Consider the following 14,051-nt stretch of genomic DNA (forward strand, 5'->3'; position numbering starts at 1 on the left):
ACCGGTTATAATGCTTAATATCCTAGTGTAATTGATGAATTTGAATGAAAAAGTTCCCATATGAGTATTGGTATAGTATTATTTTCGAAATCTGACCTCGATACAGATCATTATATAGGGATACAATCATAAACTTTGTTAAATAGGAATTTTTTATGTCAAGGTATGATTGTGGAATTCGTCAGATACGAGTTTGTTATATTGAGAATGTATACGCAAAAAAATTTGTAGAAATCCGTTAAAATAAGAATTCGTTGTATCGGGTACAATCGTAAAGTTTGTTAAATAGCAGTCCATTTTACCGGAATACTAGCATAGAGTTTGTTACATCGAGGTTCGATTTTAGAATTCGTACAGTAGGTGTTGTATTGGAAATGTTAAGAAAAATTCGTTCTATATGTAGGAATCTATTGAGCAGCTGCTGCAAAGGAAGTGGTTTGTGTTTTTGTATTTTTCTTCTCTTGTCCATCTCTGTAATTGGGCAATCCTTGCCTGTTGAGACGTGAATAAATAAATAAATCGTAACTTTGTACTCGAGTAACGAGTGACTATTTGAGAACGATAATTCCAACAGTAATAGAGGCAGTATTCATTGAGGAATGGAGTTGGAAATTAGTAAGCATTGAGATTACGCATTTTCAATGTATTAAGTTCCAGCAAAGTGCGTTTTTTCTTGTTTAGAAAGCTCTGGAATACATTGCTTGAAGCCGTGGCCATTCCTGGAAGCTAACATTTCAAAGTTCAATATATTCGGTTCAGAATCTGGCTCTACCAGGGCGGTCAGCTATAAAATAAACGGCAACGAGACCGATTTATCATATTCGCCAATACGAAATGGTGATTATGCATAATAACATATAAATATGATGAATTTGGTACGACGACACATGAGTATTATGCATAATAGTAAAAGTTTGTGTGATTTTTTTTTTTTTTTTTAATTTATCAAATTCACTAACTACACTTGGATGTTATGCATAATCGCTGGTAAAAGAGATAAATTCGGCTCATCGAGCTTTGGCCAAGGATCTCCGTCCACGTCGCGAATTGGCTGCACTTCGGGCTTTGGCAGTAACATATATACTGTGTATGATGAATATATAACATATATATGATGAGGTAGTGGCTACCAGCATTAATCAAGAAGCAACCGTGGTAGGTGATATTAAGAACGTAGGCGATAATTGGGTCCCTTGCCTTATATATATAGACCCGAAGCGGAACTACGAAGCTTAGTAGGTCTAAGTTCACCCTTTAGTTGTTGTTTGTGGAAACTAGACGCACCTGTGTTTTTTTTTTTCTCTGGGAATTTTTTCTTATTTTCGTGTACGATAAGTTAATAAACCCGTTTCATTACTTTTAGTATAATCAATAAATTTCAAGTGTTTATCATTTCAAGCGTTATATCATTCGAGGCAGTGATAGCTACCGTAACAGGCTACATTTTTGTGTAGTTTGTTTCTTGGTTTGCGATTCGATTCCGAGGGTGGAGGCCGCAATGTCTGAGAGTTATGTTGTTCCCAATATCGCCCACTTGTGTGTTCCCATTATCGCCCTAGGTGATATTACGAACGCTTTCGAAGCAGGTTTTGTTTTTTCAGATGTCACATAGAAAGACGTGGAACAAGATGATGTAAAATGAAAGAGATGTAATCGCGGTAAAAAAAATAAAGACATGGGACTAATGAAATCATCGGAAGCTTTTCAGATACATACCTGGATCTACATTAAAAGACTACGTAAAAAACCTGAAGATGAACTTCGAAAATTATTTGATGTGCCACTAGGACGAAGGCCTTTTTTATCTCCTCATGTTGAAGATCAATTAGTTGAGCATTATTTACAAATGGATAAAGCTTATTATGGACTTAGGACAAAGGATGCAATTTCAACTTGTCATTAGAAATAATTTACGCCACTCTTTTTCTCAAGAAAAAAATCAGGTAGGAAATGCCTCCGTTTTTTTAACAGATACCCTGACTTGTCTCTGAAAAAAAAAGGGAAAAGCACTATCACTTGAAAGTTTGTCAACTTCTGGCAAGACACTGGCAAAAAACATCAGGCAAAGCTGTAAAGGAACCAGTTCCAAAAAACGCAAATCGGAAAAACGGAAGGAAGAAGGATCTCTTCAGAAGGTGAAGAATCTCCATATGTGTCAACTGACGACAACGACAGCAGTTGTGGCGAAGATGATAATGATGCCCAATGGCTCAATTTTTAGAGCTCTTCACCCAAACGATTGTCATGGAGAAACATGGTTAATATTTAACAAATTAACAAATGGGTCGACGAAAAATGCGATAAAAGGAAAGTAAAGAAAAGAAACGTCATGTTTGTTGTGGGTTTTTTTTTATGTTGTATTTAGGAAAAGTGTTGAAAGGGTAAGTTAATTATATTTCTAAAAGTATTAAAAAAACTGTATTGTATTACTTTCGATTTTGTTGTGTCTCAATTTTAACGTTTAATAAAGAAAGTATAATCGTAACATGAATTGAACTTTACTTCAACCTATTTTATACGTTAGGAACATATAGTGGGCGATATTGGGAGCAAGGAAAAATTCAGAGGTCGCAAAAGAAATTTTTCGGTTTGTTAAAATTATCTGTTAAAGTTCTAATTCAGTTTATTTTTAGATAACAGTCTAGACAAAAGAACAATTTTTACACAAATTTCACATGAATTAGTCCTGCAATTAGAATGTCTTAAGTGGGCGATATTCCCCCCCCCCCCCACCACCCTATATGATAACAAAATCTCGAAGACCTGGGTTTGAACCCCATCCACCACAGATCATAGTGGTGATGGGGTTGGAATGCCACAGTGGTGGTCGGCTGAAGTTGGTTTTCTGCGATTCCCAACGTCTAGACGCAAATGCGAGCGGATTTTCGCGTTAAAATGTCTCGCACAGAGAAAGCAACAGACTTACAACGGTATTATTAGTGAATCATTTCACTTCACTCATAGTTAGAAAAATTGATGGCAGATGGCAACGTAACGCAGAAATGAACATCGCGTTAGATTCTCAACACGTGCGTACGAATTCGTTTAAAATTCCGTAGAGGAATGTGTACGAGGTGCATGTACGGTCAAGTAATATAAGTAATCTTGACGGAATGAGATATTCTATAGTTACACACAAGAACGTGTTCACACTGAACAAAAATGATTGAATTTCTATTATGAGAAAAGCTGTCGTTTTTCCAATCATCTTTATTTTTTTTAACGAAAGTTTTAATCAAAAATCGCTCGCACACACACGCCTAGAGTTCCCAAATTTCCGACATTTTGAAACCTTCGGGGAATTTTCGGGAATTCCCTTATTTACAGTTAAACACCGTTTACACGACGTTTATTCTTTATACTTTTTAAACATAAAATATTTAATTTATGTGCCACACAACATTAATTACACGACGTCTTCATGACACATGAAACCCATATTTTATAATTAATTGATTAATATTATATTATCATTATTATGTTTCTATTACTATAATGTTTTTATAATTTTCTTTGCAGAATTCGAAGGTTTCTGTTTTCTCTAGGCGTGTGGCGGCGGTGGCAACAAACGAAAATAGGAACAACGAATCTCCTACAAACTCTCTGGTTGCACCTCCTCCACCTCCGCTACTGGTCATGAATTCCCAACTTCTAGCTCAGCATCAGCTCCAGCAACTTCTCCAGCAATCGTCCCCTTCTCCGACGCAACTCCAACAATTAATACAACAGCAACAATCGCTTTTCCTTCAACAGCAGCAGCAACAGCAGCAACAGCATCAACAGGTACGTCAAACCAGTAATTGAAAAGTCGGGCCCGAGTGATGCACGACTTCCACGCAACCACGATGGTTACCGTGGAGGTAAACAAGTTCAAATCCAGGGGAAGAACATCGAAGACATGTTCTTTACCTACTGAGCCTGGGTGACCCTTCATTTCCCACCCAACTTCACTGGTTGAAAATTTCCGTATGGTGATATGACCAGAGTTGGCGTGCGGTAAAGTAGTAATTGAAAAGTCCGTGTGTATATATATATATATATATATATATATATATATATATACAAGAAACCACATCTCTATTTTTTTTTCTTTCTGGGAAACAAAAAAAAAATCAGACAACGATTTTTTACTTCAGAAACTTTTTTTGTCTGTATTAATTTATTTAATCCTATATTTATTTAATCTATATACAGTAGACTCTCACTAATCCGACGCATATCAAACTAGCTGTGTCGTATTACTGGAAGTTAATTGGAAAAATCCAATTATATATTATAAAAATATGCGCACAGACATGCAGTGACATATTTTACTTTCTTACAGGCTTGAAAAAAGCCCGCCTAAAAACGCCGGATAACTAGACGGGCCTGACAAGTGCTCGCCCTTTATTATCGAGAGTCCACTGTATATAAAATTGATGTTCGGTATTTGTGCCTGTCTGTGGGAGTATGTCCTCTATACAAATCTGCAATTTTTGAACGATCTTCGCCTAATTCAGTGTATATACCAAACAAAACGTGACTTGAATGATAGGTTACTTTAGAAGTTCGTCTTAGCTGGGCAAACACCCGAAATGGCAAAAACTGTCGAGCCACAATCACTCATTGTCTTCAACAATAACTTTTGGAATTACTTTGATTACCAAGTTTCCTAAACCAGGATTTTCCAACCGGTGTTCCGTGAGACTTTTTCTTGGGGTTCCGCGGAATAAAAAAGGACGTAGCCCCAAAAATCTGGGAACCCTGCTAGCTTCAAAAATTTTCTCGTTACTTGTTGAGAACGCGTGTACTCTAAAAAAATTCAGAGAACATATTACAGAGATAATCGACCAGTAGGACACAATATTCGTTTTTTGACTCCTTTTTTTTCCTTCCTTCCTATTCTCACACACAAGTCCTTCAGGCAAAAACAGTCACGAAGACTTCCTGGTAGTCCCGAAACTTTCAAGACCTACATGCGGATTTTATGAGGGTCTTCCTTCAAAGAATCGGATTTTTTAAATTGTTCCTTTGCATTCTGTGCCGCCCCTGCCCCTCTCTCTCTTCCGGGGGATCGCCAATTGATCTTCATATTTTCGGATTCTTATCGTGTTTCTGAATAATAGAAAATCTTAAATAGCAATCCTAAGACAGAAAAGAAGGACGTTTTAACGTTCTCTTTACGTTCTAACTGGCCTGAGATTATATTTCTCCTATTCTACAGATTCGTTACAAGAAATGGAACCTCGATTACACGACGTTCAAGAGGTCACCTCAAAACGTCGTGTAAGGGTGAAAATCGTACAATTGAAACTTCTTTGAAAATTACCCCCCACCCCGTGGACCTCAAACAAAATATCACAATTCAATGGTTTCAATTACATTTTGGTTGTTGCATAATAATTCTTGAAAAAATTACCCACAACATTAAATTTTTCAAAATCATGTTATAAAAAGCTTTAAAATAACTGTTATTCGTATTACATCACCGTTACTTAAATCTTGAGTATACTTTTATTATTCTCCTGAACATGTAAAAGAAAAAAACGTAACTTTTCACTTTTTTGAATTTTTTTCTTTCTTTTTTTTCATGTTTAAGCAAAGCAGATGGAGTCCAACTCTTTAAAAGTTGTTTAAAACTAATGAACCGAAATATATACTGTACATCAATGTTTCTCACACCATGTATCGCGACTCTCAAAGGCATTGCCAACCTTTCTCAAAGGCGTCACATCAAGCTGTCGACATTGCTGCTGATTACCTGTTTATTGCTTTGAAGGGGTGTTTTTTCTAAACTATCCTAGTCAGGGCCGTAACTTGGGAGGAACTTGGGAGTTCTGGTGACCCGAGCGACGGACGAGGGGGGGGGCACAAATACCACAATGCGTACTTGCTCCGGCTGACCAAGCAACGACCTGATACCGTGTCTTTGTCAACAATCAGTCAATTAGTCAATCATCAAAGTTTAGGGCTTTTGACAATATGCAATGAAAAACTATTATAGCAACACATTTTTGTAATCCACAATAATTATATTGATTCAATGCATAGAAATGATCATTTTCCAGACATTTGGCATTTGAGTTGAAGTGAAAACGTCGAGTATAAAGTTTTTGAAACTTATAAATGTCCTGTTGTCACCTTTCGTGCTACCGACCTCGTCTGAGAGAGACTCCGGTCATGAACAACATGAAGGGGAAGATCTTTGTCGATATTTCTCGGAAGAAGGTCTCAAAGAAAGGCATTGACATTGAACTGCTTTTTTTTCTTCTAATTATTTTTGTTTAATGTTGAAAGAAAAACGTAAGGTGAATTTCCCACGAGTGACCATTATTGTATGTGGGTTAGTTCACCGAAAATTTCAAGATTTCCCCCCCCCCCCAGTAACACATAATCGCTCTCAATGTCCAATTAGTGCTGGTCATGTAACATCACATGGCAAGCAAACATTTAACATGTTCCGGGAAAAAAAACCGTACATGGCCAATTGCTAAAAACTGACAGTCCTTTCATTTTCATGTTTTTGCTCAAGTTAGAATTTTTTACTCCACTGAGACCAAGAGTTTGTGCTCTCTTTCATCAGAGAAGTGATCTAGCGATTTGGTGTAGTTTTCGCTGTATTCTTATTAGCTTGAAGCCTCAGTTCATAGAATGATAGAACCCTCAGAATAAATAGTTTTTGTTTATATTCGCTATAGCGCTGCTGCTGGTTTGACACACTGGACCGGAGGGAGGAAGGGGATTCATTTTTTCTCTTCCTTTGACCACTCATTCGACATTTCGGATGATAATGGTGTATGCCAAAATTCTCACTCTCAACTCATGATCAAGTATAGTGAGTAAGAATTTTTTTCCCTTGTTCCGTATTTTGTTATTAATGTTATTTATTTATTGTTAACATTCAGGGTCATATCTACGATTTTTGTGAGGAGGGTCAAACATGATTTTGCTGCCCTCTCCACTTTAAATTTCGATGATTTTGCAACGGCACTTGGTATTCTTTCCTGATATTTGCTGCCCCCCTAAGTTTAGCACCCGGGGCAGTTGCTCCCTTTGCCCCCCCCCCCCCAGTTACGGCCCTGATTTTTTCAAGCATTTTTATTTTACTATTTTCTGTCTGATTTTTTTTTTTTTTTGACAGCTTCTTGCATCTCGTGAATTTTAATGTGATTACTTAAACGAGATCAGTGATACTGTGTATCAGTGTTGTCATGATTAAAAACCATGGGTATTTGTGGAATACTATTTACATAACAGTGGAATATGGTTGCCCAGGTCGATAAGATACTCACGAACTGTGCCAAACAAATTTCAAAAACAGTGCCATGATGACCAAACAGCACATTGTCATTGAAGAAAGTCTGCTCTGCACAACAAGCGCTTAGCGCACGAACCTCTCGGTGAAAAACAAAAAAAAACCGTTCGGAATCGGCTGTGAACTGTATAATTAACGGTCTAATTAGTCCTATTGCGTAGAAAGTGAAGGGGTGGAGAAAAATAAAAGATTAAATGAAAATATTTTTCGTTATCCTGAAGCTATGTGTATTGGATGACCAAATCCAAATGAAAAGAAAGGAAAAAAGAAAAGAAACGGACATTTTCATCGATATTAAAATAACGAATTCGCGATTTAAAAATTCCAAAGTGAGTTTTTTTTTTTAGCAATCTTAACAAAATTAGCATTTTTATTAAAACAATGAAATGGCCGAATATCATGAAAAAAATAATACTGCCCCGTAAAATATGGATCATATGGTCACACTATGTGTAAATCACAAATATATATATTTTACCCTTTGATCTTCTGCAAGTGAGGATTCTTGTTCCACAGAGCGAATACGGACTTTTGGGACACCCTGTATATTGAAGAAATATTCAAAATTTGTTAAGGGTTCCGCGCAAACTTTCACGTTAGAAACCCCTGTCCTAAACAACGTATTTCAACGCATATCCCTTTAGAATGTTTTGTCACTTCTTTAATAACCCCAATATATAGAGAAAACGTGGGCAGCACCGGGTATTTTTATTGTAACGAATAAAAGTGCTCATAATTAATTATTGTGACGGTTAGTGAGGTGTATACGAAGCGGCGAACATGGAGCATTCCTTTATTCTGCATTAACATGCAAAACACACAACCCTTCGCCATGAAGGTTAACATCGAACTCTTCGAGAATGCCTTCGTCTCTCGAATACAACTCAAATCTCACGTCTCTCGTGAATAAAAGTATTACTGTACATCCTTGTTAACAGCTTGCCCCTGTTATATACTCCCCCTATGGTTTCGCGGACGTCCCGGCAAGGAACCAGCAATAGGCGTTGTGGGATGTTGTTCACTGTTCTTGTTAGTTCCAACTTTGCGTGGTCGTCCTTTTTTCCGTGATGGCACTAAGGAAACAGTATCCGGTTTCCCACATGGTGTGAGATAAGAAGTACGGTATACGCCGACAGAGACACCCGATTTGGCCAGATCAGCGACTATGTACCTCGTAGGCGATCTCTGGGCTAGCACAGGGCGAGACAGTCCATCTCGTTGTGGCGTGAACTTTGTCGACCAGTTCTTCCTTCGAGAACTCTGCCTGGGACCGTTGTCAACATAACATATGCGTTCATCCCGTTTTTGTTCCACCTTCTGCTTCACAGAACCTCTTGGTAAGGCTTCGCATGGGAGTCAACCTGTTTTCACGACTTCGTTGGGCATGGCTGCGACCTTCTGATCGACGCGCGTTAGGGTTTTGATCAGAATATTTAAAGCCGCTCCCCCTGCATTTATCGTTCCCCTCTCTAGCACTGCTTATACTTGTTTGGGTCCTTGACTCACGAAAGCTATTGCTAGACGTTATTGTTTGGCTTGGCATTTTACAACGATGACGTATGTGATAATATCCTGGTGAACCTGCACTGCGTCGCCTGGCACCGGAAAGTTCGACTCGTTCGTTCCTGCGGAGACGTAAGTCTAGTACTTGCCTGCCTGTCAGAGTAACTCGTGGTTGCCCTTGCACCGGTTGGTGATGAAAGCTTCTTGCGGATCGGCGGATTTCGCTATGGACAGCAGGACGTGGATAGTCACGGACGCGACCTGTTTGATTCCTGAGACGTCTAGACCGATCCCACCGCTGAGGTTCGGATGTCATATCACCATGGTGAAGTTCGCCTTCGGGAGTGTCCCCTCCCCCTGGACTGAATAAAATTTCATTCTTTTTCCACGACCTGTTCAGCACTTGTTTCCATTGCTCTCCTTCAACTTGTCGTAGTTGAAAAGAATTGAAGTTGACATGCTCTACTACATGTTGAACAGTTTTAATCGTAGACTCGTTCACGAAGTGGAATCGCTTCCGAGTATTTTCCCCGAAGAACCATTGCCTTCGCTTGAGATCCAACACGATACCAGCTTTCTCTAGAAAGTCGATTTCCAAAAGAGTTCTGTTACCGACGATTCCAGGAACAACCAGAAATTTCGTTCTTAGTCGCTTCCATTGGATGTTGACCAATACCGTTGTGGTCAACACATTCCCCGTTGATTGCTGTCCGTTTGCAAGACGCATCTTCGATAGTTTCTTGACGGAATTAGGCGTTTTGCTCTTCGAAAATACGATGCAGAGTATCACTTGCGATACAGTGCGTAGCACCGCTGTCGGCACAGGCAGTTCGCACTTTGCCATTTACATGAATTTTTAACAATGCTACGGGTTTTGTTACAGAAGAGCATAAATTCAGTTCCAACTGACCAAACTGAGCGGTTGTCGCCGTGGTTTTAGGATTACACAGTGGACAGTTTGGACACAGCGCTCTAATTACCCCCGGATATCCACATCCATAGCGGCTTACAGGTCGCTGTTCATCCAGGCTGATCATGGGAAGTGCATGAAAGGTCTGGGGAATCACTGGTTTTGATGACGTCCATGGATATTTTCTCGGTGTTTGCTTTCGACGACCCTCGACATCGCACTGCTGATTGAATTTCTTTGTAAAGGTACTCTTGGCATCTCCATACGCATCGAGTTTCTCAGCTAGTTCCGATGGGGATATCAACATGGCCCATACATCGATGAAATGTTCTTTCACTTGCGGAGGGCACTTGTTCTTCATCTGATCAGCTATGACTAGATTAATAAAGTCCTCGAATGTTGTAACCTTAACTTCTGTTAACCACCCTTCAAGATACGTTTACAACTGAAAATAAAAGTCACGCCATGAACTCTCCCAGTTCTTCTGATGCTCTACGAAAAGTTTTCGAAATCTGTCCGCATGTAGCTTAAATCGCTTTAACAGCAGTTTCTTGACATACTGATTGTCCTTGAACTTCTCGTCAGGCTTCCTGGCACAGATCCTAGCCACCTCCTTTCGGTAAGCTATTGATGAGATACGTAATCCACAATTCTTCCGGAATCTGGTGTAATCCCATGTGTCGTTCGAACAGGACCAGAAACAATGAAATGCCATCCGATGATTCAAAACGCGGAACTGAAAGTCCCGATTTGGAACAGCTGGTCGAACGGAAGCTTGGCACTTCTCCGCTTCTATCCTCAGTCTCTCGAGTTCGAACTGCATTTCTGCTCGCCGGTTCCTCTCTTCGGCTTCTTCTTGTCGAATTCTCTCTTCGGCTTCTTCTCGTCGAAGTCTTTCTTCTATTTCTTCTCGTCGAATTCTCTCTTCTATTTCTTCTCGTCGAAGTGTTTCTTCTATTTCTTCTCGTCGAAGTGTTTCTTCTATTTCTGCTCGTCGAAGTCTTTTTTTCTATTTCTTCTCGTCGAAGTCTTTCTTACTTTTCGGCATCTTCCCGTTGAATTCTCTCTTCTACGAGGGTCTGTAGCAGTCCTTATGCGAAGACCTCGTCATATTCTTTACTGGACGTGATAAGTTTCTTCAGCTGTATCACTATCATCTCGGGTTCGGTAGGTTCGCCCATCTCTTCGGCAAGGCGACGAGTGTTCGTCTTTTCGATATTTCGCTAAATAGGCCACTTTCACTCACTTGGTACCTAATAAGGGGATGTCCGCTTAGCTAAAAAACACTCACGCGTCTATTTTAAAACGTTGAGCGCCAATGTGACGGTTGGTGAGGTGTATACGAAGCGGCGAACATGGAGCATTCCTTTATTCTGCATTAACATGCGAAACACACAACCTTTTGCCATGAAGGTTAAAATCGAACTACTCGAGAATGTCTTCGTCTCTCGATACAACTTAAGCCTCACGTGTCTCGTGAATAAAAGTATTATTGTACATCCTTGTTAACAGCTTGCCTGTTACATTATTTAAATATGAAGCTGTATAGTTTTTGCACCGGTAACTTGCTCATTTGCGTTTAATAACAAAAACGACATTACATTTTCAGTACAAATGCGTGGCATTGTCGAAGTATGCAAAATATCCACTTCAAGTGAATAAGCAAATGCATTTCCTTGTTCAAAATGTGTGAGGAAACATTTTATGACGAACTTTGCTTCAAAATTCTTTGACATAATGTTGCACAAAATGGTTTAAAAGGCCTCTTTCAAAAACGGTTGATCGCTTTGTTATTAACCATCATATAACTTTAAGCACTAAAATGTCCATCTTCTTTGATAAAGTAACTGATTTTAGCGTACTGTAGAGCCAGTTCAAGGACATCTTTGAACTCCAGAAACCGTTGTAAAATTCGGTAATTTTACAACGGTGTTCTATGTGTTCACTTAAAATTTGCCGCCCCCTAAATTTTTTCTCCCGGGGCAACTGCCCCCCTTCCGTCCTACAGTTCAGGCCTCTTGTCTAGGTAGACTTTCAATTTTTTTTTCTTTTTCGTAGCATCAACAGCAGCAGCAGTTGAAGCAGCTGGAATCGCTGATTCCACACATACAGGAACAAATAAATTTAAACATTGTCCAGCAAAGTCAAATACTTCACCAACTAAATGCACTGAGCAACGGCATCCCTGCTTCTCCGAACATCGGCGAAAAGAATAAAAGTTCGCAGAGGCAGCAACATCTTCAGCTACAGCTGCAGCAGCTTGCGCTACAACAACATCATCTCATGCAACAACTTCAACTCAGCAACAGGCAGTACATGTTGAGCTTACAGCCCTTCATGTTGCCACAAGGTGAGCTGCATGTCATATTGTCATATCTATTATACCAGGAATTCTTAATCTATGGGTCGCACCAAACTTGATTCACGTACAATGCCAGGGCAGAGTTGCCAGATCGGCGTCTTCCCACCAAATTGGGCTGGTTTGAAAACGGTTCGGCGGGAAATTTTTGGCTTTGGCGGGTGACGGTTTTTTAGGCGGTTTTTCCGAAATTGTGTTCATGGCTAAAATTTTCTCCTTATTATTCTTTCTATTTCTTTGCTTGTATGCAAGAAAGTTTATCTTTTTCACTTCAGTCCCCACTTTATGTGGTGTTTTGTTCCTGACGGGAGGGGGGGGGGTGGTGGTATCTCACCAAACAAAGGAAAGTTTGAACTTTCCACCACAATGCCTTGCTTTTCTCCCCCCCCCCCCCAAAGCACAATGTCTATACCTCCACTACTTCCAAATAGTTGTAGACGTGTTTCCCACCCTACCAAGTGGCCAATATTACCCCCCACCCCCATGTATGATTTAATGATCCGGGGGCGAGGACAAACAGAAACTACAAGTGTAATATAGGAGCTATGGGGTGACGTTGGGGAGGGGGTGATGAGAATAAAATAATTGAAGGGACAATAAAACAAAAAACTTGGAAAACTGTCTTAGGTTCTAGATCAGTAGTTTCAACCTTTATGATACCGCGGCTAGTCGGTTAATAAAAATAAGACATGATTTCTATATTAATTACACACTATTTATAATTACCTAATATTACATTAATTAGCCAATTAAAAATGGCCAAGTATCTTAATGGCTTAGTATCGGAGGTCTTAGTCTTCAAGATTTGTTAGGTATGAATGATTACCATGCGGTACGTACAGGACTTTCATATAAGAGAATCATTATCCCTCGGGGATAAAGTAATTTTTTTTAGGCCCTTTTCTAGCTATAAATTATTTTTCCTTCCAATTTAAATACTCACACTCGAAACTTTTGACCAGATCTCAATCTCATGACCGCCCCCCCCCCCTACGCGGGCATGACCCTAGTAGGGTCCATGCATTAAGACGGCACGCCGGCGGTAGGATTAATGTCATGTCGATACCTGGCCCCGGTCCCAGAAAGCCTCCGCCGTTTTTCCATTGGCGCTTAGTTCATTTTTACAAAATTAGGTTTGAGCAGGGCAGGCCGCATGAGATAACCCCCAGGGCCATATTTGGTCCGCGGGCCAAAGGTGTTTATGCGATTTATTTATTCACGTCCCAACAGGCAAGGATTGCCCAATTACAGAGATGGACAAGAGAAGAGAAATACAAAAACACAAATACAACAAACTACAAAAAACAAAAACGAGTGGAACAATAGAAATACATACGGAAAAGCATAATAGCATGAATATTCAATACTCACACATAACTTTTAAGAAATTATCTTATAGTTGAATTGAATATATCGGGTTTCACATCTCACTTATTATATATATTCACATCTCAAAAATAGGGGACCGTCGTAAAACATTTGTTCGGGGTTTAGGGAGGCGAAGTATCATTATATATGGCTTAGAGGGTGAGCTATAAAGTAGAGTATAATCAATTTCTGTTAATTTCAATGCTATTATATAAAATCAAAAACTCGAAAAGGGCCCGTTTCTATGCAAAAGAAATTAGTGACGATTTTATGTAACGGAAGTCGGTGACGTTTTTGTGTAATGGAAGTCGGTGACGTTTTATTGTAACGAAAATCTGTTACGATTTTGGGTAAAGTTTTAATTCCACTCTTGCATATATCGGCACCCATTTGACCCATCGGGACCAAGTTACGTGCATTTACCGAGAGATTCCCACATCCTACAGCAGACCCCTAGGCTGGAATAGATGGCGACAGGGCCAATCTTAGACCTAGTGATCCCCTGTTCAAAAACAGTACTCAGTGCCCCAGGCGCGGATCCAGAGTGATGTGTCGGAAGAGGAAATTTTTGCTAGTATTACTGTCCCGTAAAATACGGGGCAGATTCATTCAACCAT

General features: G+C 39.6%; 1 protein-coding gene across 4 annotated transcripts in view; it reads left to right on the forward strand.

Annotated features, from left to right (window-relative positions):
* The window catches only part of LOC149078233 (uncharacterized), a 575,966-nt gene that overhangs the window by 298,911 nt on the left and 263,004 nt on the right, over positions 1-14,051 (forward strand). For all 4 annotated transcript variants that reach the window (XM_089241835.1, XM_089241837.1, XM_089241838.1 and 1 more), the window contains exons 4-5: positions 3,520-3,783; positions 11,766-12,057. In XM_089241835.1, the coding sequence (XP_089097961.1) occupies positions 3,520-3,783; positions 11,766-12,057 (556 nt within the window). The remainder of the gene's footprint in view (positions 1-3,519; positions 3,784-11,765; positions 12,058-14,051) is intronic.

Source organism: Pholcus phalangioides, unplaced genomic scaffold (genome assembly GCF_987345545.1).
Source record: "Pholcus phalangioides strain wild (caught in Gottingen) unplaced genomic scaffold, Ppha-v1.0 ptg000014l_1, whole genome shotgun sequence".
In the NCBI taxonomy this organism is placed as follows: Eukaryota; Metazoa; Arthropoda; class Arachnida; order Araneae; family Pholcidae; genus Pholcus; species Pholcus phalangioides.